Source organism: Oncorhynchus kisutch, linkage group LG18 (assembly GCF_002021735.2).
Source record: "Oncorhynchus kisutch isolate 150728-3 linkage group LG18, Okis_V2, whole genome shotgun sequence".
Taxonomy (NCBI): domain Eukaryota; kingdom Metazoa; phylum Chordata; class Actinopteri; order Salmoniformes; family Salmonidae; genus Oncorhynchus; species Oncorhynchus kisutch.
Genome location: NC_034191.2, coordinates 73,166,278 through 73,189,508, shown reverse-complemented (window position 1 = coordinate 73,189,508; position 23,231 = coordinate 73,166,278). Strand labels below are relative to the sequence as shown.

Genomic DNA, 23,231 nt, shown 5'->3' with positions numbered 1-23,231 from the left:
TTAACGCTACAGCATACAATGACATTCTAGAGAATTCTGTGCTTCCAACATTGAGGCAACTGTTTGGGGAAGGCCCTTTCCTGTTTCAGCATGACAAAGCAAGGTCCATACAGAAATGGCTAGTTGAGATCGGTGTGGAAGAACTTGACTGGCCTGCACAGAGCCCTGACCTCAACCCCATCGAACACCTTTGGGATGAATTGGAACGTAGACTGCGAACCAGGCCTAATCGCCCAACATCCGTGCCCGACCTCACTAGTGCTCTTGTGGTTGAATGGAAGCAAGTCCCCGCAGCAATGTTCCAACATCTAGTGGAAAGCCTTCCCAGAAGTGGGGAGGCTGTTATTGCAGCAAAAGGTGGACCAACTCCATATTAATGGCTATGACTTTGGAATAAGATGTTTGACGAGCAGGCGTCCACATACGTTTGGTCATATAGTGTATGTATGGCTCTATATAAGGGTATTTGGCTTTATATATGGCTCTGATCACATACAATATGTAATTGTAATATGCTGTTAGAACTACAATAACCAATTGAACTTGCTACTTATAGCAGGTATTCATAAAGATTCATTATATGTGGATAGGCTTATAAGTACCTAATTCAGAGACGTACATAGCATAGGCTATATTAGTAACCTGCCATTGGTCATTTCACCTTTTTTAATATGGTTTAATTAACTCGATCCCCCGGATGCCTAAGATAAATAAACATATTGTAATGAAAGCATACTTACCTTTATAAAAAGCAGAACATAGTGTGCAGCATTTTCCAAAAATCAAACCAGGTTTTCTTTCCAACCACTTTTGTTAAGCCAAAAATAGGTTGCTGTTTAGATGTAGGCATCAGCAATTCCCTCCACATATTATATATTTGTGCCTGTTGACCTTTATTATCAACGTCTAGTAGCCTCTGATTTAATTCCCTCTGTGTCCTACTACCTGCCTAGTATTTAGGTCCAGGATTGCTGCACTGCACTCCACCCCATGCCTCTTTGATTGCATTCCTGTATTTTATTTAAACATCCGGGTTTTCCCACTGACTGTGCTTACTCTGGCTTACTCCCCTCTCAGAAGCCATCTTGGACTCAGTTCAGTTTCTTGCATGTGAATGTCGGACCCTGTCCTCAGCGACTCACGACAACAGAGTAGAAACGGTTAACGCGCACCGTGACATTTGTTTATTTTAATCATCGAGTTTCTTTTACCTTGTCGATTTTACATCCTGGAATCGACCGATCCTTTCCCGATGGATTTGTTTATATGTAAAACTTACTTCTAGCCCGTGCAATTTTGTTGCATTGGGGGACTGTACACACAAAAGCAACGCGAACTCTTGGTGCTGTGGACATCGAAGGCCTTGGGTCATTTGGCTCGTTGTGTAATGCCGATCATCTTTTTAAATGTTCGCAAAGGAAAAGAGGTTAAAAAGGAGAACATCTGGTGTGTTTCTTTTTAATTAAAGGAATATGTTTGCTTCCTGGCTGACTTTTGCACTTCTTCTGGGAACTTTTTGTGCAGGTAAGCAAGCACCCTATTATGTCATATCGCTTATTGAGGTTAGTGTCTTGTCAATCAGTTATAGACTGTATCCAGTGATTTGAAATTGCAAGAGAGTCGCAAAACACCAATTCTGATGATTCTAATAATGTAGAGACAATCCAGGGATAACATGCTGTAGGTAGTCGCCTGGCTATTGATATTGCCTTAATAAGATACAAATATAAATGATAGTTGTCAAATGGCATTGAATAGCTAATGCAGTAATTCAATAGTTGACATCTTGTTTTATGTTATTTTAATAAGGGACGATGCGAGAGGTTATTTCGGCTTCTCGATGCAGTGATTCATTGTCTATAAAGATCAATAAGTAGATCGCAACCACATATAATTCCCGAATTATTTCGATTATTTTGTCATATCAATTGTCAAGGCTCAGTGATTTAAAATAGATGTATCGTTTTTATTAGACTATATATGTTATTTACGTATGGCAGCTCGTAATTCATATTTCTGCCAAATATGTGGCCTCATAATGTTTAAAAGATCATTTAAATATAGAAGTGTGGTACTCTATTGGAAAATACAGAAATATGAAAGAGATCCACAAGCTAATTTGAAGTGTTTGCACGTTTATAAGACACATTTATCCGTGTAGTTTGTCCTGTGTAGACAACATTTTTTTTAAGCATGAGTGAAGATTTCTCTCCCCATTGAAGCGCATGACAGGGAGGTGTTGATACTGGAATGAATGATACTTATTTAAGATCACAACAAGTAGTGGAATTCCACACTTATTTCACAGAGCCCATTATCACGAAGCCTAGCCTAATAGTTTTTGTTGTAACAACAAATAATGTATGCTTTGGCTTTGGGGTTTTCCAAATAGGTTTTTTATAAGTATTCTACTCAGGATTTCCACGCAAAATGGAATGAATTAAATGCATTATGTGATTGTTCTGTTGTGTAGTTCCCTCCTCTAAAATGGCTCTTGTCTTTTTGTTTTTGTTGAAATAAAATGATTTATGTCACATATCTTTAAAAATGTATCAAGTTAATGAATCACTTTGTGTATGATTACCATTCATTCCAAAGCACAGACACAAATTATGCTTGTTGTCAAACACTATCCTAATGTCTTGATACTTTGGTAATTGGTTACAAAGTGGCAATTCTGGATATTTAGCCAATACAGTGATGCCTGGCTCCCTGTACTGCTTTCTCCGGCCAAATGCGGAAGATTCTATTGTGAGTCGTCAGGCTAAATGCAGTGTAGGTTCAATGCATTCTACAGTTTTTTTTGGTTAGCCTACATAAAAGTTCACAAGGCCGCGGAGCTAGACATATTACCATGTTCGGGCATCCGAACATGCCCTGACAAGCTAGCAAGTGTCTTCACTGACATTTTCAAGCTCTCCCATTCTGTAATACCTACATTTCAAGCAGACCACCATAGTTCCTGTGCCCAAGAACACCAAGGTAACCTGTCTAAATGACTATCGCCCCTTAACACTCACATCTGTAGCCATGAAATGCATTGAAAGGCTGGTCTTGGCTCACATCAACACCATAGACACCCAGGACTCACTCCAATTCGTAAGCTGCCCAACAGATCCACAGATGATGACAATCTCTATTGCACTCCACACTGCCCTCTCCCTCCTGGACAAGAGGAACACCTAAGTGAGAATGCTGTTCATTGACTACAGCTCAGCGTTCAACACCATAGTACCCTCCAAGATCACAAACTCAGGACCCAGGGACTGAACATCTCGATCTGCAACTAGATCCTGGACTTCCTGGCGGGTTTCCCCAGGTGGTGAGGGTAGGCAACAATCCACCACGCTGACCCTCAACACAGGTGCCCCTCAGGGGTGTGTGCTTAGTCCTCTCTAACACCAATATTAAGTTTGCCGACAACACAAGTGGTTGGCCTGATCACCATGATGACGGTGAGACCGCCTATAGGGATGAGGTCAGAGACCTGGCAGTGTGGTGTCAGGGAAAACAACCTCTCCCTCAATGTCAGCAAGACAAAGAAGCTGATCTAGGACTACAGGAAACGGAGAACCGAGGACGTCCCCATTCACATCAACAGGGCTGTAGTAGAGCGGGTTGAGAGCTTCATGTTCACATCACTAAGTATCTATCATGGTCCAATCCCACCAGCACATTCGTGAAACAGAAACGACAACGCCTCTTCCACCACAGGAGGCTGAAAGAGGGTAGTGCGTACGGCCCAGAACATCACTGGGGCTGAGCTACCGATGCACTAAGTCTGGAACCAACAGGATCCTGAACAGTTACTGCCCCCAAGCCATAAGACTGCTAAATAGTTAACCAAATAGCTACCTGGGCTTTTTAACTATCTGCTTTGAACTGTTTTTTGACTCCTCACACGCTGCAGCTACTGTTTATCTATCCTGTTGCCCAGTCACTTTTTATCCCCAGCTACATGTACATATCTACCTCAATACCAGAAACATAGTCCTTTCAACCATCCAAGTCCTAAAGATAACTAGGGATTTGATAGGTCAATGGCAATACTCTTGGTTTCTTGTAAGCAACAGAAAGATATGTCTTCAAAACATTTGGGCTACTATTGAACATGTATTTTCCCTTTTCTGAGCCAGTCCGTGGGAAGAGAAAAGTAATTGTAATGCAACATGCCAAATCATCGCTGCCACTCAGATCATTAGCAGCCAGAATATTAAAATGGTTTAGCAATGCTGTAAGAAGGGTCCCGTAAAATGATCTGTTTTGGCTGCTGGATGCATTGTGTAATGGCCTCACTGATTCCGTGGCTCCCTGGATAGCAGCAGAGGTAGTAAATATGCAGCTTCGCTGTGCTCTGCTCTTTTCAGCTGATCATCCACTCTGTTGAGACAAAGGAACGCCAGATCCCTGCCCATGCTCTCTCCCTCCTCTACCTCTCTCTCTCCTCCTTTACTGCTCTCTCCTCCACTTCTCTCTTTCTCTTTCTCGCTTTCTCCCTCCTACCTCTCCCGTCTCTACCTCTCTCTCTCCCTCCTCTACCTCTTTCTTTCTCTCTCTTTCTCTCTACCGCTCTTTCTCTCTCTCTACTAGCAGGAGAGGCTGACCTGAGTCATAGCATCTCTCTCCTCACTCACTCCTGTCAATTCATTGGCTTTTGCTGAGTGGAGGAGAGACTGTGATTGTCCTGTATCGTCTATGACAGCACGGCGTCAGCCGAGGCAAGGGCTGCATGTCCCGGTGTCGATTGACCTTGCCCACCATATGTGTGTGTGCATGTGTTGTGTGAGAGCAGGACATGGGGTTTGGAATGCTTTTAGTGCTCTCTCATTGTAAAGTCACTGAATCAGTAACAATGTGGTGTGTCTGTGTGTGCTGTGCTGGATTTTCAAAGGTTTGGCCACATGGTGTAGTGGGGGAGGGTTGCTCCTCTGGGCTATAATGGCCACTGCTTTAACCTCTCTTCTCTACCTGAGAAACAACATCTAGCCTATATTTCTGCACATAGTCCCAAGATTTGCAGTTGAATGCATTTAACATTTTCATATGGATACATTTTATAGTACATTGACAGAGAATTAGGGAGGGGTAGTGTAAGAGGGGGACAAACACTGTGGGGGATGGGTAGCCTCTAGCAGGCGTAGAGATTTAAAGTGACAGGGTCTATTTTTTTCCCCCCCTGCCAAGAAACAAAGATGTTGAGCTGTAGGAGATTCATGGCATAGGTGTTTTGGAGAGAATCGGTCAGTTCCTTTTCCAAAAAGGATGAATGTGTGAGCCCACAGAAAAGGTTGTGATTTTGTTTTGAGCTTTTCCCTCAATGAAATCCATGAGTCAATCTTCCTCATAAAGATGGCAGGCACCTTGTAGTTTTTGTGTCATCCCCCCCCCCCCCCCCCCCCCCCCACACACACACTTTAACATGAGAGACTGGCTGGAATTCTGCCCTGAAAATCCCAACCCCATGCGTGACTCCATGCTGTTCATTCATCAACACTTGTATTCGTTATCATGTTTGCTCAGTCATTTCCTAGAATGGAACAAAACAAGCCGAAATTAATCTCATTGCATAGAAATGTGGCCCCCGCAGCAAAAGCATTCTCAATGCTTGTTGTGAAAGCAAATCTCACATAGAAAAAGCAGTGATTGTTCAATAGCAAGTACAAATGGGCCTATTGTAAAGAAATAGGCTGTGACCATGATCGAATTAATACACATCAGCTTCAGTTGAATGTGACAACGTGGCTAACTGACGCAACGTGAAGGTAAACCTTTCTTCATCACCTCTGTGCAAAAGTCTTCGTTTTTGAGAGTGGGGTTCAGAATCTGACACATTTACAGCAGCCAGCCTAGAGTGAGAGAAGAAGGAAGCAGCGAGTTTGGTTGGAGCAACGAGGGAGATCTGCGCTGGCTGTGGAATTTCCTTGTCGTCCGCCTCACGCTGTGAGAGGCTTAGCACGCTCCTTCATAACATGTTGCGCAAACACGGTAAGAAATGTATACAATGCACCACTTGCATGCCTTCCTTATGTGATTGGCTTCGGTCCCTGAAAGTGAAGTAACGCTGCTTCCATTAATCTGTCGGTTTACAATGGCTTCTTTCCTAATTCACCTGCAGATCTCCAAAACCCACAGAAAGAATCAGGGGCTAATTTGAGCACAGATCAAAACTCTGGTTACAACATGGATGTGCTTTGGGCTCCCTTCTCCCAGTTTATGGGAAACATGAGCCGTCCATGTTTGACTCAACTGCTGCGGCTTGGCACAAATCGCGACTCATGGCAGGTTTGAACCCAACCAAATGTATTCAATGAAGCACAGCGGCCCAGTGAGCGATTACATTTTCTCGCCCACAGCAAAGACGCTGTGCGAAAGGAAATGGAACATGATTGCATTGACTGTGTATTGACAGAGTGGCTGAATTGATGATTGTGTAGGAGTAAATGTATGATGTGCTGCCTATTTGAAAAAGCACACAAACACTGATTTACTCTTGATAGACTAATGCAAGAACAGTTAGTGACTACAGGCTTATTTTGCTGTATTTGCCAGATGTTCCAGCTATTTGCTAAACTGAAGCATTAATAGAATCTCTCCTAACTGCTATTAATATCGGTTGTTACAGGAGACAGAAGATCATAAGCCAGAGCGGATTGCAGTTGTCATCTTTAGTGCACTGGCTGCTCCATGGTTTCTAAGTTCAACTTTATCCTAATGCTCCCATGTCTTCATTCTTGCCGTTCCTGGTGGGGCAATGTTGACTCCTTTAGCTAACTGCTATGATGAGGCCTCATGCATAGTTGTTTGCCTGCTGAAAACTGTCATTGACCGTGCTCATGCTTGATGCTTGGGGATGGGCAACCCTTAAGCCTGTACGCCTATAGAGATGGTTGAGATTAGTTTACTTTTAAGAGAGCGGCACTTCATTTGCACTGTTTATCACCGCCCTTGTGAACTTTTTTCCTCTGCATGGGCCTGGGATACATGCTGAGTGCTGACAAACAGGCATTGCTTGCCAAACCTTGGATAATGTCTCAGGTTAGTTATATCCTGTGTCCCCAATTGTATTATTTCTGCAGTGTGTGTTTGAGTGCAGTGTTTGAAGTGGGAAGGCTTGTGAGCGTCCCAGCTCGGTTGTGTGCTGCTGAGAAGCCACAGTGTTCTGGCCCCAGCGTTTGTTTACCTATGCCGATAACACGTATCTGGGCAAAGCCGCATGGGTGGAATGCGGTACATAAACAATGATATTTGGCAAGGCCTTATCTTGCAGGGGGCCGCGTCGTACATCATACGCAGCACTCAAAGTCCTCCTGAACATGCAGTGGGATGGGATTAGCCAAGTGTTTGCTGTTCGACGATACGTGCCACGTTTCATAGCATGATAATGTATTACCAATGTTTACTGTTTAGCACAAAACGCAGAGATCAAGCTTTTAGAGTCAATTTCATATCCCGCTTGGGAAATGCATGGACAGCATCCAACTATCTAGATTCTACCCATATCCACTTTCATGGTTTTTCTCTTCAGAAAACAAATGAGATTCCAATCTGGCTCTTTTATCTCTGTTGCCTAACTGCAGATTATATGGTACCCAAATTCTTATAAAATGATGGGATATTCTTGACCATAAGGGGCCACGGCAGAAGCCTCTAGTTAATGAAATATTGTAAGAACTGATGCTGTGTTCTTTGCCTTGGAGCTGTTCCGTAGCAGGAGTACCGTGCTGTGCTCTGTCCTTATAGAAAGTTGCCAGAACATTCTCTTCTTTACATTTTGAGTTGAACACCAATACCAGACCGATACCATAACTTCAACACTCTAGCCCCAGCCGCTAGACACTTTGATCTACAGGAATCAAATGAGTCTAAGCAATATGGTGGAAACTCAACCTGACCTGCAAGATAGATTGGGTAGGTGGAACTATTTCCCTATACTACTTCCACCAACCCAGTCCAACCAGAGCCACGGGAAATGTCTAGAGGATTTGGCTATCAATCAATCAAATATATTTATAAATCCCTTCTTACATCAGCTGATGTCACAAAGTGCTGTACAGAAACCCAGCTTAAAACCCCAAACAGCAAGCAATGCAGGTGTAGAAGCACGGTGGCTAGGAAAAACTCCCTAGAAAGGCCAGAACCTAGGAAGAAACCTATAGAGTGACCAGGCTCTGAGGGGTGGCCAGTCGTCTTCTGGCTGTGCCAGGTGGAGATAATAACAGAACATGGCCAAGATGTTCAAATGTTCATAAATGACCAGCATGGTCAAATAATAATAATCACAGTGGTTGTAGGGTGCAACAGGTCAGCACCTCAGGAGTAAATTGGCTTTTCATAGCCGATTGTTCAGAGTATCTCTACCGCTCCTGCTGTCTCTAGAGAGTTGAAAACAGCAGGTCTGGGACAGGTAGCACGTCCGGTGAACAGGTCAGGGTTCCATAGCCGTAGGCAGAACAGTTGAAACTGGAGCAGCAGCACGGCCAGGTGGACTGGGAACAGCAAGGAGTTATCAAGCCAGGTAGTCCTGGGGTTTGTTTTTGGCTAGGGTTTGGTTTTGCACTGGGGCATAATTATCTTTCCTTCTGTCCTCTGATTTTCTGCTCCACCCATTCTGCCCATTTCAGAGAGAAGTGGTTGCAACAACTTTAACTCACTGTGAGTGCTAGGGGGGAGGGGGGTGGCTGCTGGTTTTGGAGCTCCTTTCATTGTGGGATTGATGGCCCTCATGCTCCCGTGTCTGAAAGAAGCCTCCTCTTCCCCCAGAGGACCTACGGGGTGGCTCCCCCCTCCTAGGTCTCTCCTCTCTAGAGGCCATTTGTCTAAGAATCTGGGTCCCCTTTCTGGTGGGGCAGACCCAGCCCCTATCTAGGGCCCCCCATCTGCTTTTGTGTCCCACGCACTGACCCACCCCTCCTCCTGTGCTGAGATGTCACGCAGGCTGCTGCTGAGGCCTGTTTGTGGAGCCCGTGGGCCCCATACTGGGGGTGGGACTGGGAGAGGAGGCAGGGGGGATGGGGCATGGTGGTCAGTCACCCATTCCCCTTTTGAGTTTAGTAGGATATTGACACCACCTCCCTCAGATCGGGGGGGGGGGGGGGGTGAGAACAAAGATTCCCATTTTACGTCTGGGTTGGCCTCTGGAGGACGCGGACGTGTGAAGGACTGTCCTGCAATGTGTGGATTAGGGATGTTAACTTTAACCGCGTGAATATTTAAACAATAGGGCCAAGAAAGGTGGGTTATTTAGGACAAACAGTCTGAGTTGGCTAAGAATCAAAGGATTGTTGACATGTAAAATATTTTTCCTCTCCAAATGTTTATTGAAAGCATCAATTAATTTGCACAATGATCAGTTGTCTAGGGAAGCTCACTTCTGCCACAGATTCCTCTCTCTCCATACCAGCTCAAAAATGTCTATGTCCTAACTCAACATTTCCAGGTAGTTGAATATGCATTAGAGGTCGACCGATTATGATTTTTAAACACTGAATCTGATTATTGGGGGACCAAAAAAGGCTGATACCGATTAATCGGCCGATTTGAATTCTTTGTTGTTGTAATAATGACAATTACAACAATACTGAATGAACACTTATTTTAACTTAATATAATACATCAATAAAATCACTTTAGCCTCAAATAAATAATGAAACATGCTCAATTTGGTTTAAATAATGCAAAAACAAAGTGCTGGAGAAGAAAGTAAAATTGTAATATGTGCCATGTAAAGAAAGCTAATGTTTAAGTTCCTTGCTCAGAACATGAGAACATATGAAAGCTGGTGGTTCCTTTTAACATGAGTCTTCAATATTCCCAGGTAAGAAGTTTTAGGTTGCAGTTATTATAGGAATTATAGGACTATTTCTCTCTCTACGATTTGTATTTCCTATACCTTTGACTATTGGATGTTCTTATAGGCACTTTAGTATTGCCAGTGTAACGGTATAGCTTCCGTCCCTCTCCTCGCCGCTACCTGGGCTCGAACCAGGAACACATCGACCACAGCCACCCTCGAAGCAGCGTTACCCATGCAGAGCAAGGGGAACGACTACTCCAAGTCTCAGAGTGACTGACGTTTGAAACGCTATTAGCGTGCACCCCGCAAACTAGCTAGCCATTTCACATCAGTTACACCAGCCCAATCTCGGGAGTTGATGGGCTTGAAGTCATAAACAGCGCAATGCTTGGAGCATTGCGAAGAGCTGCTGGCAAAACGCGTGAAAGTCCTGTTTGAATGAATGCTTACGAGCCTGCTGGTGCCTACCATCACTCAGTCAGACTGCTCTATCAAATCAGACTTAATTATAACATAATAACACACAGAAATACGAGCCTTAGGTCATTAATATGGTCGAATCCAGAAACGATCATCTCGAAAATGAAACGTTTATACTTTCAGTGAAATACAGAACCGTTCCGTATTTTATCCAACGGGTGGCATCCCTAAGTCTAAATATTCTTGTTACATTGCACAACCTTCAATGTTATGTCATAATTATGTAAAATTCTGGCAAATTCATTCGCAATGAGCCAGGCGGCCCAAACTGTTGCATATACCCTGACTCTGCGTGCAATGAACGCAAGAGAAGTGTCACAATTTCACCTGGTTAATATTGCCTGCTAACCTGGATTTCTTTTAGCTAAATATGTACGTTTAAAAATATATACTTCTGTGTATTGATTTTGAGAAAGGCATTGATGGTTATGGTTAGGTTAGAGCAACGACAGTCCTTTTTTGCGAATGCGCACGGCATCGATTATATGCAACGCAGGACATGCTAGATAAACTAGTAATAGCCTAGTGGTTAGAGCGTTGGACTATTAACAAGAAGGTTGCGAGTTCAAACCCTCGAGCTGACAAGGTACAAATCTGTCGTTCTGCCCCTGAACAGGCAGTTAACCCACTGTTCCCAGGCCGTCATTGAAAATAAGAATTTGTTCTTAACTGACTTGCCTGGTTAAATAAAGGTAAAAAAAAAAAAGATAAGTTTAATGCTAGCTAGCAACATACCATGGCTTCTTTAAAAAAAAAAAAAGGGGTGGATCAGCTTAATATTGCCTTGGCTTCTTACTGCATTCGCGTAACAGGCAGGCTCCTCGTGAGGCAGGTGGTTAGAGCGTTGGACTAGTTAACCGTAACCGACTAGTTAACCGTAAGGTTGCAAGATTGAATCCCTGAGCTGACAAGGTAAAAATCTGTTGTTCGGTCCCTGAACAAGGCAGTTAACCCACAGTTCCTAGGCCATCATTGAAAATAAGAATGTGTTCTTAACTGACTTGCCTAGTTAAATAAAGTTGTAAAAAAATAAAAATAATAGTCGGCACAATCGGCGTCCAAAAATACAGATTTCCGATTGTTATGAAAACTTGAAATCGGCCCTAATTAATCGGTCATTTCCATTAATCGGTCGACCTCTAATATGCATATAGGATATGTTTCTTCATTTGTAGTATTATGTGCCGATTTCCATCTATCCATGTTGCAGAGAGTTAAGGCCAAAGAGTTGAATCTTTGTTTCATCAGACCAGAGAATCTAGTTTCTCATAGTCTGAGAGTCCTTTAGGTACCTTTTCACAAACTCCAAGCAGGCTGTCCTGTACCTTTTACTGAGGAGTGGCTTCTGTCTGGCCACTCTACCATAAAGGCCTGATTGGTGGAGTGCTGCAGAGATGGTTGTCCTTCTGGAAGGTTCTCCCATCTCCACAAAGGAGCTCTGGAGCTCTGTCAGAGTGACCATCGGCAACATAGTCTGACTGAAGGCCATGTTACATTTGTCCTGGATGCGGCCTACATTTTTCAACTTCCCAAGCAGTTTGTCTGTCGTTAAACTAGTTCAAATCAAAGTTTTGGTATTAAAAAAAAGATGCCAATCGTCTAGATGGGGCCAACCCTTTCCATTAAATTGGGCTCCCGAGTGGCGCAACGGTCTAAAGCACTGCATCTCAGTGCTAGAGGCGTCACTACAGACCCTGGTTAGATTCCGGGCTGTTGTATCACATTCGTCCGTGATTGGTAGTCCAATAGGGCGGCGCACAATTGGCCCAACATCGTCCAGGTTAGAGTTTGGCCGGGGTAGGCAATTTATTGTAAATAAGAATTTGTTCTTAATTGACTTGCCTAGTTAAATAAAGATGAAATAAAGTCCTGTGTGGCTCAATTGGTGGAGCGTGGCACTTGCAACGCCAGGGTTGTGGGTTTGATTCCCACTGCGGACCAGTAAGAACAAGTATGAAAATGTATGCACTCACTACTGCTCTGGATAAGAGCGTCTGCTTACTGACTAAAATGTAAATGTATGTCGGCCTGCATATTTGGCTAATACATAGGTTACTCTGAACCAGATTGCATGGAATATGAGCACAACGTAACTTCTGGACTGCTTCTGAAAACAAAAGGAAGGACTATCCCCTTTAGCTTTCTGGATCTAGATGCAGTGGTGTTTTCTCTCAGATGGATGGGTCAGGCCCCCCCCCCCCCCCCCTTCCTCATCCCCTCACGCCCCATGTCTGTGCTGTGTGTAGACAGGGGAGCGAACTCCCTATTCTCTCCTGCTCTCTCTCCCTTGCTCGACCTTTTCTTTTTGTTGAGTTTTTTTGATGGAGATGACGGAGGCAGCTGCTCGTCTGGTTTCTTCCTCATACGCCGTCTCCAGATGGAGGCGTACACTGGTTCACGTAGACTCCCAGGCTCCTCTGGTGACCCTCCCGTCTCGGGCCCAGCTGTCGCAGACCGTCAACACACACTTACAAGCAGACTTCTGTTTGACCATTTCTCTGATGTCTTCGGCATCCTGTTCCAGCACGGCCTTGATCTGGCTGAGAGAGAGCAAAAGGTTAAAAAAAAAGAATATTTCAGACCTTGAAGCCATTTTTCTATGCCTTTTTTAAAAACTGATTCCTTTATATGACGTTGCCTGTGACTCAGCTCCATCATACATTTGTATCATATTGTAAGCCAAGGCCACAGTCAAAACGTTGCTGTTCTATTCTTGTTTAATGTCACCGTGACCGTCTAGAGAACATACATTCACTATTGATGGACAATGGAGATTTTGGAGGAGTGTGTGAGAGGGTCACATATTCCCCCAGTCCTGAGTGGGGTAGCAGGCCGAACCATAGACATGGTGATGGGCAAGATCCTCTCGAGTGGTTGGGGGAGGGAAGGGGGGCGGGGCAGCGACAGAGGGAGAGGGTCACAGGGGGCGCGTCTTTGTCATGGTAAACCCAGTGACTTGACCACCTGCTGTGAATAAGGCTCCAACAATGGCTGTCTACAGCTGCATGGGAAATGGACAGCCCCCAAGGATGTAGACTGACTCTGAAAACTTTATCACACCACTGGGGGAACTGTAAATATTACAGGCTAATTTTCAGAAGTAGCATTTACAGCGCTAACATTTCCTCTGAGCTTAATTTGAGAAAATAGTGAGTGGAGGTCATGCTTCAGGCTGTGTGATTATTTTAAATATAGGGTAGACTAACACAAGCTGGCTAATAGGGGGCTCATCATGTTCCTATTGGCTATTTGTTAAGGTTACTTTCAGGTCTAGGAAACTTCCCCCACGGCCAAATCCTATGACAAAATATTTACACAACTCATACTTTTGCGTCAGTAAGGATTTTGCCCTTAACATTTCTGTCTGGCAGTTGTGAGATGCTTTGAAAGAGAACCTCGGGAGTTATCCCCATCTCTCCCTGGTGCTGCTGAGGCTCAGTTGGTGCTTTGTGGGTCCATTGTCTAGGGTCCTTTTGTACTGTCACTGAGGGCAAACACTGATTGATCGCCACACATTAAGCAATAGGCTAATATTATGCTGTCACTGTCAGATGGGCGGCAGTGTATTCCGAGCCACGCAGACTGATAAATGAGGCTGAAACATTTCAGAGTCCTGGAACGAAGTAAATCCTAACCTCATTTTGAAAACTGTGCAGCTGAGTTGCCAGAGTTCTGTATGACTGTGTTACTGTATTCTGTTGCTTTTTGTTGTGGTTGGTGAACACAGGGTGTTTCCCCACCCGCACAACACACACAATGCCAGCTGGATTCATTGATTTCGATGGTTTATATTGTGACGGAGAGGGCCTTCAGAAGGTCAGACCTTTGTAAACGGACCTTGTAGACAATACTGAATGTGCTGTGCAGTACATTCAGGCCTATGCTATGCCACCTCTGCATAAGGTATGTGGTTCAGGCCTTGTCGTGACCTAGTTTTGGAGCCCCCCATTAAGATTCCAGCGTTCCTGTCGGAAGGTGCCCTCTGCAGACCCTGTTGGTTTGGGATGAGAATGAGAGAATCGTCTGCTCCAATGGCTGTAGCCTGCCTGTACCCAGTCTTCACTCCGAATCCCTCACACACGGCCTCCCATCTGCTCCGTTTCCCTCTCTTTTATATATGTATTCTTGTCCCCGATTGTTATTATTTTTGTTTTGCTCCGTGGTTATGCGGTCGAGTTGTGGTTGGTGTTTTTCCAGTATCTATAAATAGCAGAGTATTTGAGTTAGTATCTGAATGAGTGGGAGCAGCGCAGCACAGAAGAAAAAGCCCTTTTTGGCATCCAGCTGGCGGCCTGCCAAGGCCTGGCCGAGTAGCGTGGCGGCGGATCCTGCTTTTGGAGGTTTTGTAGTAAAAGGGAGTGAAGAGCTGTTTAAAAAAAAATATATACGTCTTCTCTCTCGTCTGGTGTGTTTTTCTTTTCGATAAATGTAGGCAGCGTTGTGACTGTGAAGAGGCACTGTCTTGTTTTTGTATTTTGGTTGCTGATTGATTATCGTTTGGGGTTTCCTAGAGTAGGCCGAGGTTATGTGAATTGATTAGGGCTGGCTTTAATGCTACGACAAAAGTATTTTTTGCTTATAATTTTAAAGATACCAATGTTAACTCAGAACCTTCACCCAGAGGACATTTGACTAGTGCTATATTAAGAATTTAAAAAACAATCTGATAAAATAAATGCAATTTGTTCAGAATTAAAGACCATGTCTCTCTTATCAAAGATTGAATCCCTTGACACTTTTGTCTAGAATATGAGGCTGTTCTTTGATAAACCTTTGGACTGCATTTAATGTCCAGACATAGCCATCAAACATATATGGTTGGTTTGCCAGATATTTGTGTGTGTCTGAGATGATCATTAACACTCTTGGTGATAATCTAACACGTAGTGACTCAGATATGCAGAATGCCCCAATGTGATCATATGGATTTGAAAATGAACTGCTCAATGAAACCTCATTATGGCCCAAAACTTGTAATTGGCCTTGGTTTTTGAGACACAACAGAGCACCTGTCTTATTGACGTAAGGAATGCCAGCTCAAAGCCTGTTTACTTGAATGGATCTGGCAAAGGTGAATCTGACACTTTGATGGTCTGTGTATAGCGTAGTTTGAGTCTTGTTGTTTTCATTTGTGGGAAACATGCATGCACCAGAACAGCATCTCGCCATTGTCATCACGCACCGTGTGAGAAAGATGACCTTGCCTCCCTCACCAGCTATAGGCTTCCATTCAGGGGTATAGTCAAGCCTCCATTCAGGGACATGGAGTGTTTTAAAAAAAAATGTAGGCCTGTCTCCATAGTGATTAGAGAGGCCTTCTGTCTTAGAGGATATTGAAAAACAGAATAGGGCTTTTGTGAGTGGAGCTTAAATCAGCTATTTCATAAATTAACCACAATGTTGCTATTTCCCAATCCCACAATCTGATTGATTTCTCTTTTCCCCAGCACAACAACCCTTTTATTGCACCTATACAAAACTTGCATAATATCTTGCTGAAAAATAGAATGTTAAGATAATGATATGGTTTGTTTGAACATGGGTGTTTGGAGCTCATGCTAATGTTCAAAATAAATGTTGCAATGGATGAAGTTTACCGTCTTTGTTACCAAACTTTGCATCTGCACTGTCCTTCAAGTAAATGTGTTTTTGTCAAATATACAGTGGGTCAAAAAAGTATTTAGTCAGCCACCAATTGTCAAATGTTTTCTGTAAGTCTTCACAAGGTTTTCAAACACTGTTGCTGGTATTTTGGCCCATTCCTCCATGCAGATCTCCTCTAGAGCAGTGACGTTTTGGGGCTGTTGCTGGGCAACACGGACTGGCTAGGCCACTCCAGGACCTTGAAATGCTTCTTATGAAGCCACTCCTTCGTGTTTGGGATCATTGTCATGCTGAAAGACCCAGCCACGTTTCATCTTCAATGCCCTTGCTGATGGAAGGAGGTTTTCACTCAATCTCATGATACATGGCCCCATTCATTCTTTCCTTTACACGGATCAGTTGTCCTGGTCCCTTTGCAGAAAAACAGCCCCAAAGCATGATGTTTCCACCCCCATGCTTCACAGTAGGTATGGTGTTCTTTGGATGCAACTCAGCATTCTTTGTCCTCCAAACACGACGTGTTGAGTTTTTACCAAAAAGTTATATTTTGGTTTCATCTGACCACATGACCACATTCTCCCAATCTTCTTCTGGATCATCCAAATGCTCTCTAGCAAACTTCAGATGGGCCTGGACATGTACTGGCTTAAGCCGGGGGGATATGTCTGGCACTGTAGGATTTGAGTCCCTGGCGGCGTAGTGTGTTACTGATGGTAGGCTTTGTTACTTTGGTCCCAGCTCTCTGCAGGTCATTCACTAGGTCCCCCCGTGTGGTTCTGGGATTTTTGCTCACCGTTCACCTTGTGATCATTTTGACCCCACGGGTGAGATCTTGCGTGGAGCCCCAGATTGAGGGAGATTATCAGTGGTCTTGTATGTCTTCCATTTCCTAATAATTGCTCCCACAGTTGATTTCTTCAAACCAAGTTGCTTACCTATTGCAGATTCAGTTTTCCCAGCCTGGTGCAGGTCTACAATTTTGTTTCTGGTGTCCTTTGACAGCTCTTTGGTCTTGGCCATAGTGGAGTTTGGAGTGTGACTGATTGAGGTTGTGGACAGGTGTCTTTTATACTGATAACAAGTTCAAACAGGTGCCATTAATACAGGTAACGAGTGGAGGACAGAGGAGCCTCTTAAAGAAGAAATCTGGCTCTCTGTGAGAGCCAGAAATGTTTTTTGTTGTAGGTGACCAAATACTTATTTTCCACCATCATTTGCAAATAAATAAATAAAGAATCCTACAATGTGATTTTCTGGATATTTTTTTTCTCATTTTGTCTGTCATAGTTGAAGTGTACCTATGATGAAAATTACAGGCCTCTCATCTTTTTAAGTGGGAACTTGCACAATTGGTGGCTGACTAATTACTTTTTTGCCCCACTGTAGTTTTGAAGTAGTCCTTGTGCATCGAGTTAAAGCAACTCCTACAACTTTGCAGTCATTGGTTTTTGTTTGGCATACATTTTAACATGAACAATCTGAATATCAGCATCACTCTGTTACCGTGGAATTTCCCCGGTGTTGTTTTGGTAACCTGCTTTCCCTGACTCGAATGGCTCCCAAGAAGCCCAGTGTCAGTATTCCAAAGTTCTATTTGTACACTATCAGTATAAACCTTCACTCTCTAGGCACAGCAAACAAACGGTTCAAGATGCCCTATGCCCATTTATTTTTCATAGTCCTTTTTCCTTTCACTGGCCCTTGCTGACATCAATGTATAGAAACTGCTAGAACGTAGTTTCTTGCTTATTCCCTCTACACTATTTTTATGGAAAGGTTGCACTCTAGCCTTGACATGAATGTACAGGAAGCTGTTGACAGTTGCTGTGCCTACGTCATAGACTAGGCTTACTTTTAGCTTTTCATTTCTAATGACAAAATTCAAAAAGCACTCGCACACCTATCTCTGTTGCAGGTGTATTGTAACAGTTGGATAAGATGAGAAAAAAGAAACCCACACACTGCTCTTGATAGTATCACAGATCTTTAATAAGCTTCACGTATCGGCCTCACGGCCTTCGTCAGAGCTTTTGTGAGCTTTTAAAATGTACACCCTTATGTAGACATTTCTAATGACACGAAAGCCAACCTTCTGGTTCATTAACTCTTATACCTAGCATTATATGGAAATATTGACAGACATTCTGTGTACAGTCTCGTATTCTACAGAAGGCCTGAAGGTTGCTGCTCTTCCATGTTGTGGAACTTAATCTTATGTTGTTTTCTTTATCTTACTTTTGTAACTTGACAGGAGTGTCAAAAGATTCTGGAACATTATAAATGCTGGTCGGTTCAATGAACTAGTTAGACCCGCAGCGTCTGGTAACTTGCTCAAGAGGCTAGTCTTACTCCTCAGTAGCTTTTTTTGAAATCTTGGATAGATGTCAGTTTCTTGTTACATCTCTCCAGGTTGTGGTCATTAATACCATGTATATATCCTTTGTAAAGCTGTCACCCCATCAGCTATAGCTATGTTTGGTTTGGATGAGTTTGTTCGGTCCACTCAGGCGCTTGTAAAAACTGACGTCAACACTTAGATAGAAGAGAAGTCTGTGTCATTTCTTTGGATATTGAATTAGTTCAAAGATTTTAAATGAATACTGTGTACAGTTTTCTAGATCACTGTTGGTGAATGACCTGTTGTTCAGGTATTTTACAAGTGCTACCACTCTACTTCTTGTTAAGTACCCCCAGCTTCCCCAAGCTTTAGAGTCAAAACAAGTATTTATTCATTCAATATTATTGACCTGTGAAACCAGCATATTAAGCTTTTTAGTGATAGAAATGGATCTTTCCTGGCAGTGGCCTCATCCTTTATAGCAACTCTGCATTTACAGTGTGCATGTTACCTCAAACACTTGCAGCGAGGACACATTTTGCAGCTCATCTCTTTTTGCCCAAGGCAAGCCGGACTTGCCTTTTGGACTTTGCTGTTTTCATGGAGAGGCACTTACTTGAATGAAATGCTTTCTTTTTTTTGTGCCGAGTTCTTTTTGAAAACCTGAAATTCTCCCTTCCTTGCTTCTGAGAACCAGTCAATTTGGATATTTGTTTTGGTGCAGGGGAGCTCCTTGGCTGTGATGGTGATGTATTGGTAGTCATCCACAATGACTGACCTGCCTAGCTTGACCTATGCATTGAGTCTCATGTTGGCTCCTATCTGACAGTAAAACAGTTTGACAATTTGGTATTGCTAAAATCAAATTAACCAAAGCATTGCTTCTTGGGCAAAATGGAATGACGCCATACTGATTTCAAAATAGTTGAATCCCCTCAAACTCTGGATCCTGAAGCCAATTCCACTGCATTTATTCTATTGTTCCCCCCTAACCAGGGACTGATTTTAGACCTGGTACACTAGGTGGGTGTAATATAATATTCAGGTAGAATAGAAAACCTACAGGCTCGGGACCTCGTAGGGTCAGAGTTCAATACCCCTGGACTAGACTGTATAATGTTTGTCTTTTGATGTCATACATGGTGTGATGCAATTTCCAACATTTGTTTTCTGTTCTTGCAATAGTTGCCTTAGGCAACTGTTTTATTAGCTAGGCACACAGATGTGCAAAAGTGAACACACGCTGGTGTGACTCAAGTGAATGCCCTTTGACCTCATCCAGTGGCCCAGTTTCCTCTGCAGGAAGCAACTGACTTAGTGTGGGGCTCAAAGGAGGAAGTGTTCTCTGTTCAGGTAGCTGCATATGCCAACGACGAAGTTGAGTCTCGCCAGTAGCTCGGACAGGGCCAAACGAGTCCCCGTGCCAGGAAGGTGTGTGTGGGAGGGTGTAGGTGTTGGGGGTGTGTTGTAGGTGTGGGAGTGTGTCTGTGGGAGGGTGTTAGGGTGTTGGGAGTGTGTTGGAGTTAGGTAGGTGGGTATTGGGGGTGTGATAGGGTGGGTGGGAGGGTGTCTGTGGTAGGGTGGGAGGGTATGTGTGTGTGTGTGTGTGTGTGTTGGGGGGGGGGGGGGGGGGGGGGAGTGTGCGTGTGTTAGGGAGTGCAGGGCAGAGTTTATGGAGCGCTTTATTTACATGGCCGGAGGGGGGAATGAGAGCGGAGGATCTCCCCTTCACGCCCTGCAGGACCCACTAACTGGAGCGGAAAGACCCGTTTTCTGCAAACCCACCTGGAGAAAAGACATTATTTTAAATGGTGCCCTCTGCTTCTCCTCCTAGACCTAGAAAATATGACCCTGCGGCAATGCCAGATTACATGACCAAACTGATGTGGTGTTGTGCCTCCTACCCTTGCTTTACAATACCACTGGGATGGAAATATAGAATTTACAGGACTGATATAAGACACATTGTAGGATTTTTGTGCTTTATATAAGAACCAACAATATGTGCTCACTATAAGATATCACCATTTTGGACATATCTAGGCCAGCCTTTCTTAAATGATGGGTCGCAGACCTGTTAATGGTGTGTTGCTACATGTCACAGTCCATTTATAATTATTTCATGAATTGTTTTTGGCCAAGTGCAACTGCACTCTGTTCAGTGCGCTCTCTGCTTTGACAGATGCGCGCGTGTGTGGAAGATGCCGTGTGCTTCAAGGTTTACCAGATATTTTTTCATCAGTTTTCTTGAAGATAACTGCGCAACCCACACGCTGCAGTGCTGTTGTTCAGCAGTAGATGATGCGCTGTTAGCCACTGGCTTGTCATTCCCACTCGCCATCACTCACCGTTGTCATCGAATGGACTCAAGCTAGCCACAAGTTCTGACTGAGTTCAATTGTCATGAAACACAAATACAGCGATGAGTTTCTCTCTCTTGGTTTGATACAAACTTTGAGAAATAACGAGGAAATCCCATAATGTGTTTTGAGTAGGGAAGTGCTTAGTAACAAAACAAACAAATGAAAACGACAGGTCCTGACCAAACATCCACAGCATGACGGTAAACCCAGAGAGTTCTGTCAGAACAGGGCAGAATGCTTCAGGAAACAAGGCATTGTTGTCATGTAATAACAGGTGACGATAAGCAGAAATAAGGGAGTACCATCTCTCATTGTAGCCGATGTGAGTTTCTCTTTCAAACAATCCCCTTGTACACAACCAATAGCTAACTAGCTAACGTTAGCCAAAGCAAGCTATCTAGCTACTGATAGGGCAACCCGAGCAACGGTACAGATGAAGATGGAACAAAAAAAACTGTTGCTGTTAAAATACAAGCAATCATTTTTATTCTGGAGTACACTGATTGACACAAGTTGCTTTTTGAGGCTGAGGAGCTGACTGAGAAAGCAGTGATGTTCTGATCCAGTTTGGCACCAGTTCTCTACTGACAAAAACTGAGCCCAGAATAAACCTGCTTGTTGAAAACTTCAAACAGTCACACACCTATCATTAGGACTGTGTGTTTGTTTGTTTGTTTGTTTTTCTGGTCTAAATGTGTGTGATCATTCAGTTTATTCCAGTTCAGAATATTTTTTATTTTATTGTACACTGCTCAAAAAAATAAAGGGAACACTTAAACAACACAATGTAACTCTAAGTCAATCACACTTCTGTGAAATCAAACTGTCCACTTAGGAAGCAACACTGATTGATAATAAATTTCACATCCTGTTGTGCAAATGGAATAGACAACAGGTGGAAATTATAGGCATTTAGCAAGACACCCCCAATAAAGGAGTGGTTCTGCAGGTGGGGACCACAGACCACTTCTCAGTTCCTTTGCTTCCTGGCTGATGTTTTGGTCACTTTTGAATGCTGGCGGTGCTTTCACTCTAGTGGTAGCATGAGACGGAGTCTACAACCCACACAAGTGGCTCAGGTAGTGTAGCTCATCCAGGATGGCACATCAATGCGAGATGTGGCACGAAGGTTTGCTGTGTCTGTCAGCGTAGTGTGCAGAGCATGAAGGCGCTACCAGGAGACAGGCCAGCACATCAGGAGACGTGGAAGAGGCCGTAAGAGGGCAACAACCCAGCAGCAGGACCGCTACCTCCGCCTTTGTGCAAGGAGGAGCACTGCCAGAGCCCTGCAAAATGACCTCCAGCAGACCACAAATGTGCATGTGTCTGCTCAAACGGTCAGAAACAGACTCCATGAGGGTAGTATGAGGGCCCAACGTCCACAGGTGGGGGTTGTGCTTACAGCCCAACACTGTGCAGGACGTTTGGCATTTGCCAGAGAACACCAAGATTGGCAAATTCGCCACTGGCGCCCTGTTCTCTTCACAGATGAAAGCAGGTTCACACTGAGCACATGTGACAGACATGACAGTCTGGAGACGCCATGGAGAACGTTCTGCTGCCTGCAACATCCTCCAGCATGACCGGTTTGGCGGTGGGTCAGTCATGGTGTGGGGTGGCATTTCTTTGGGGGGCCGCACAGCCCTCAATGTGCTCGCCAGAGGTAGCCTGACTGCCATTAGGTACCGAGATGAGATCCTCAGACCCCTTGTGAGACCATATGCTGGTGCGGTTGGCCCTGGGTTCCTCCTAATGCAAGACAATGCTAGACCTCATGTGTCTGGAGTGTGTCAGCAGTTCCTGCAAGAGGAAGGCATTGATGCTATGGACTGGCCCGCCCGTTCCCCAGACCTGAATCCAATTGAGCACATCTGGGACATCATGTCTCACTCCATCCACCAACGCCACGTTGCACCACAGACTGTCCAGGAGTTGGCGGATGCTTTAGTCCAGGTCTGGGAGGAGATCCCTCAGGAGACCATCTGCCACCTCATCAGGAGCATGCCCAGGCGTTGTAGGGAGGTCATACAGGCACGTGGAGGCCACACACACTACTGAGCCTCATTTTGACTTGTTTTAAGGACATTACATCAAAGTTGGATCAGCCTGTAGTGTGGTTCTCCACTTTGATTTGTGAGTGACTCCAAATCCAGACCTCCATGGGTTGATAAATTTGATTTCCATTGATAATTTTTGTGATTTCGTTGCCAGCACATTCAACTATGTAAAGAAAAAAGTTTTTGAGAATATTTCATTCATTCAGATCTAGGATGTGTTATTTTAGTGTTCCCTTAATTTTTTTGAGCAGTGTATTTTAACAGCAAAAGTTCCAAGCTAGACCGATATGGAAGAGTGTTTTTAATGGGGACACACATTAATAGGTGGGTTTCCATTGTTATTTGTTTATGTTGCATTTGTTACTGGGTATAAGGGCAATGAAATGTACCAAGCTTGGGTCCCAGGAAAAAACAGCATTTCTCATTTGGGTCCCAGGCTAATAATGTGTAAGAACCCCTGATCTAGGCTATGTCACATTGATTATACAAGGATATAGCACTGGCTGCATAAGTGATGGACCTGCTTCGTCAAGCTATTTTACCTGTCAATATGTGACCTGTAGCCATTTCACAGTGTTTGTTTGCAGCGGGGGGGC

General features: G+C 43.9%; 1 protein-coding gene across 1 annotated transcript in view; it reads left to right on the top strand.

The window, feature by feature from the left end:
• Positions 1 to 1,083: 1,083 nt before the first annotated feature.
• The window catches only part of LOC109909823 (activin receptor type-2B), a 53,914-nt gene continuing 31,766 nt past the window's right edge, over positions 1,084 to 23,231 (top strand). Inside the window, exon 1 of the mRNA XM_031796750.1 lies at positions 1,084 to 1,524. Within this exon, the coding sequence (XP_031652610.1) occupies positions 1,473 to 1,524 (52 nt within the window). The 5' untranslated portion in view covers positions 1,084 to 1,472. The remainder of the gene's footprint in view (positions 1,525 to 23,231) is intronic.